This window comes from Apis dorsata, unplaced genomic scaffold (genome assembly GCF_000469605.1).
Source record: "Apis dorsata unplaced genomic scaffold, Apis dorsata 1.3 scaffold_906, whole genome shotgun sequence".
Taxonomy (NCBI): domain Eukaryota; kingdom Metazoa; phylum Arthropoda; class Insecta; order Hymenoptera; family Apidae; genus Apis; species Apis dorsata.
This window is the reverse complement of record NW_006264020.1, coordinates 2,114-6,343: the sequence shown is the minus strand read 5'-3', so window position 1 is coordinate 6,343 and position 4,230 is coordinate 2,114. Positions and strand designations below refer to the sequence as shown.

The 4,230-nt window shown below is 19.7% G+C and overlaps 1 protein-coding gene across 1 annotated transcript in view; it reads left to right on the top strand.

Moving 5' to 3' along the window:
* LOC102678317 (fibrillin-1-like) overlaps positions 1-4,230 on the top strand; it is a 17,772-nt gene that overhangs the window by 12,205 nt on the left and 1,337 nt on the right. Inside the window, exons 10-13 of the mRNA XM_006623558.2 lie at positions 167-378; positions 557-867; positions 1,423-2,006; positions 2,700-2,794. Coding sequence (XP_006623621.1) covers positions 167-378; positions 557-867; positions 1,423-2,006; positions 2,700-2,794 — 1,202 coding nt within the window. The remainder of the gene's footprint in view (positions 1-166; positions 379-556; positions 868-1,422; positions 2,007-2,699; positions 2,795-4,230) is intronic.

Below are 4,230 nucleotides of genomic sequence, written 5' to 3'. Positions count from 1 at the left end.
GTATTATCGATATTGAAGTATTTTAATACTTTTCAATATTAAAATAATTTANAAAAAAAAAAAAATTATTGTGAAATATTTAATTTGAGGAAGTTGATTTATTTGGGATCCTAAGGATTAATAATATCAATGATCAATACATTTTCATTATATTTCATTTAATTAGATGTGAACCATTAAATCATGAAATTACCAATTTAAATGGAAAGGATAAAGACCATCATAATTATTTATATGAACGTAATGGACATAAATCATATATACAACGATATAACATTACTGGATATAAGTCACAAATTTCTAATTCTCCAGCCCTTAATCAAACAATGATTTGTAATGAAGGATTCATTTTTGATCAACATACTTTAAATTGCATTGGTACAAAATCATTAAAATTTTATAAATACTTAATTTATCTTTTTATAAATTATATATTTTAATCTCACTATTTTTCTTTTTCTTTTATATGAATTCAATTAGTATTTGAATTAGTAATTGAATTTAGTATTATTTCATAATAATTCGATTATTTATTATAAAATTTCTCTTTTGACAGATATTGATGAATGTAATAATAATTTAGTAAATTGTAAAATTGATGAAAAATGTATAAATTTCAATGGTGGATATAAATGTTCTCCTATATGTCCATCTGGTTTTCAATATAATGATACTTATTACTCAAGCAGAAACGAACCGTTTTGTCGAGATATAAATGAATGCGCACTTGGATTACATTCTTGTAACGTATCAACTCATTATTGTGTCAATACGAACGGTTCGTATTCCTGTAAAGAATTTGCGACAACGATAAGTTCACCAAGAATTAGCAAACAATTAAATAGTAAAAAAAATAATATAATGCAGGTATTGATCTAGAATACGATAAATATATTACATAATTTTTTTATTAGAAATGTAAATTTTCATATAAAATTTAAATACATTATTTATATTTAAATTTCTAAATTTTATTTCTTTTTATTGTATTTAAATTTTTTAAATAATTTTTCAATAAAAAAATTTGACTATTAAAGTTATTATTCTCAAAACATATGTACATAATTTATAAAATAAATTGAAGAATAATATATTTTGAATTTGCAAAAATACTTGGACATGTTATAAATTTATGTTATTAATTTTAAAAATTGTATACTAATTAATTATTTTGCTCATAATATTCTTTTATAAGAGAAAATCTGAAAAATATAACTTTATACAATCAATATGATAAACATCAGATACTTTATACTATATTTTAATATATTTACTTTTATTATTTTATACAAGATCATATTTATTCTAAAAAATAGATAAGAATAAAATACATATATAAAACATATATAAAACATAACAATAAGTATTATTCTAATATTTGAATACTTTTGGGAGTAACTGCATGTGCAATTTTGTTTTTAGAATACCAATCATTATTTATTCTTGGAGCCATGTAAAAAAGGATATATCAGAGATGTAAAGAGTAGAGAATGCGTGGATATCGATGAGTGTGCATCGATTAGAGCTTGTCAAGAGCATGAAATGTGTCATAATATGCCAGGTGATTTTGAGTGTACACCACTTTGCACTACTGGTTGGTACTTTAATACAGTGACAAAAGGTTGCCAAGATGTCAACGAATGTCTTTTAGGCAGACACGATTGTCCAGAAAATACTCATAAATGCGTTAATACAAATGGTTCCTTTTTTTGCGAATTGGTACCGCCTTGTAGCAACGGTTACAAGCGATCTTTCTTCAATGATAGTTGCGTGGATATCGATGAATGCGAGGAAAACTTGCATTCTTGTCGATTAGAATTGCATCAATATTGTGTTAATAGAAATGGCACTTTCGAATGTTTAACCAGATTACCTTCTTGTTCAATCGGTTATGAATATTCTTTAGCTACTAGAAGATGCGAGGATATTGATGAATGTGTTACTGATCAACATACATGTGATTCTAGACTTTTTGAAAAATGTATCAACTTACCTGGGACTTACAGGTATATATTATTATTAAATATTGTCAAATATAAATATTGAATATTGAAGTTTCGCATTTTATATTACATTATAATTTAAAATTGGCTATTTTTTATATGAAATAAAAATAAAGAGAATAAATAATTATTTCAAATAAAATAAAAAGTAAATTTATTTGAAAAAAATATTTGCAAATAAATTTTGAAATCTTAATTGAAAAATATATTATTTTCAAATAATTTGTTTATCAAATGTATCATTAATTTAAATAATAAATTTTTAATAATTTTATTTATTACATTAATAAAAAATAAAAAATCATAAATAAAATTTTTTGTATACGATAAACATAATGCAAAAGTCAAAAGGTAAAAAAAGAATGATTTTTAAGAATAAAATTTTATGTAGAAAAAATATTTCATTGCAAAAAAAATTTTTATATTTTTAACGAAATTAAAGATAATAAAAGATATTTATATAAATATTAAATAAAACAATTTATCTTTTAAATATTTTAAACATATTTTCTAACACAGTTTAAGATTCTGTTAAATTTTTATTAGATATATATATATATAAAATTGAATATATATTATACCATAATTTTTTCATTTTTATGTAAAAAATATTGTTTGTACATAATTTGGAATTTTTACATAAAATAATAAAAAAAATATAATTAATATATTTTTCTCGTGTTTTATTGTGTTTAGATGTGAAAGACCTGCATCGATTAGACAATATCAACGTCAAAAACCTGCTTGTCCTTCCGGTTATAGATATCATCTTCGACTAAAAAAGTGCACAGGTATATTTTAATATTTTATTATATTAAATTATGTTTGAGAATTATATTCAATTATATCAGTATAATATTTTATACAATTATACAGTGTAATATAATAATTTATATTTATATTTTAATTTGCAGAAATGAAAAATTGATAAAATTACATTAATGAAATTTTGTATTAATTTACAACTTTTTTCAGGATGTAATTAAAAAGTTTTAAGTCAAGCATATAAAACTTAATATTAATTTTGAAAAATGTTTTTAAATAAATATTTTAAAATTGCATGTGTGCACGCTTATTGCATGTGAAGCATTGTTTGTATGTACTTATTTTAAGTTTATTTTCGATAATAAGCATATTTTGTTATTGTCCGTTTTATGTATGCAAATGTTGTATCATATTGCAATACAAATATCTTAATATCATTTAATTTCATTAGAATAAATACATCATAATTACCAATTATATATTTTTGATATGAATTATCGTTAACATTAATAATAAATTTCAACAACAAACATAAGATATATAGTTACTATTGGTTTTTTATTTTTTATTATTATTATCTAATTATTAAATATGTAGATAATTGCTACTTGTATTTTTATTGCAAAATTTATTCTTATTAAATCACCTTTATTATTAAAAGTACATACATATATATTTAAGTAAATATGTATATTATTCATGTAGCCCAAAAATAATAATATAGTATATAATTGTTGATTAATTTTTTATTCACTGATTTTAAAGAATTTGAAATATGTTAGTTAAAAATATCATTTTGAGCAAATTTTTTTTAAATAATAATATATTTCAAGTTCATTAATAACAAAAGAAAATTAATCGACAAGTTGATCTATTTAATTAAAAATAATTATTGTTTGGTAATTATTTAGAAAATTAAAAATCGTGTATTTCTTGTTATCTTATGTATTTAATGATTTATTTTAGTTTATATGATTATGTTCTATAATTTCAAATAAATTATCTATTTCTAAAATAAATAGAGTATTAAACAAATTATGAAATATAAAAAAAATATTTAAATAATACGAAAAATAAAATATCAAAGTGATTTAGGATTCTTAAGTTTTCTTTAAAAAAAAACTTAATTTAATTCATTTTGATTCGTTTTCTTTTTCTTGTATATGTTTACAAGATATAAAAATATAAACATTTTTGGAAAATTTTTTTTAGATAAATTAAAATGAACATAAAAATTTATATGAAAAATATTGATTGCAACTTATTTTTTAAATTAAACAATTTAATATTTGATCTATCTGCAAGATTATATTGTAAAATTGCTTATCTAATCAAGATTTATCAATTAAGAATATATAACTTTATATATACAGATTATATATTAAATTATAATATATCTAACATACAATATACATACATTAATGTATGTTATATTATATTAAAATTTCAATAGAGTTACTTA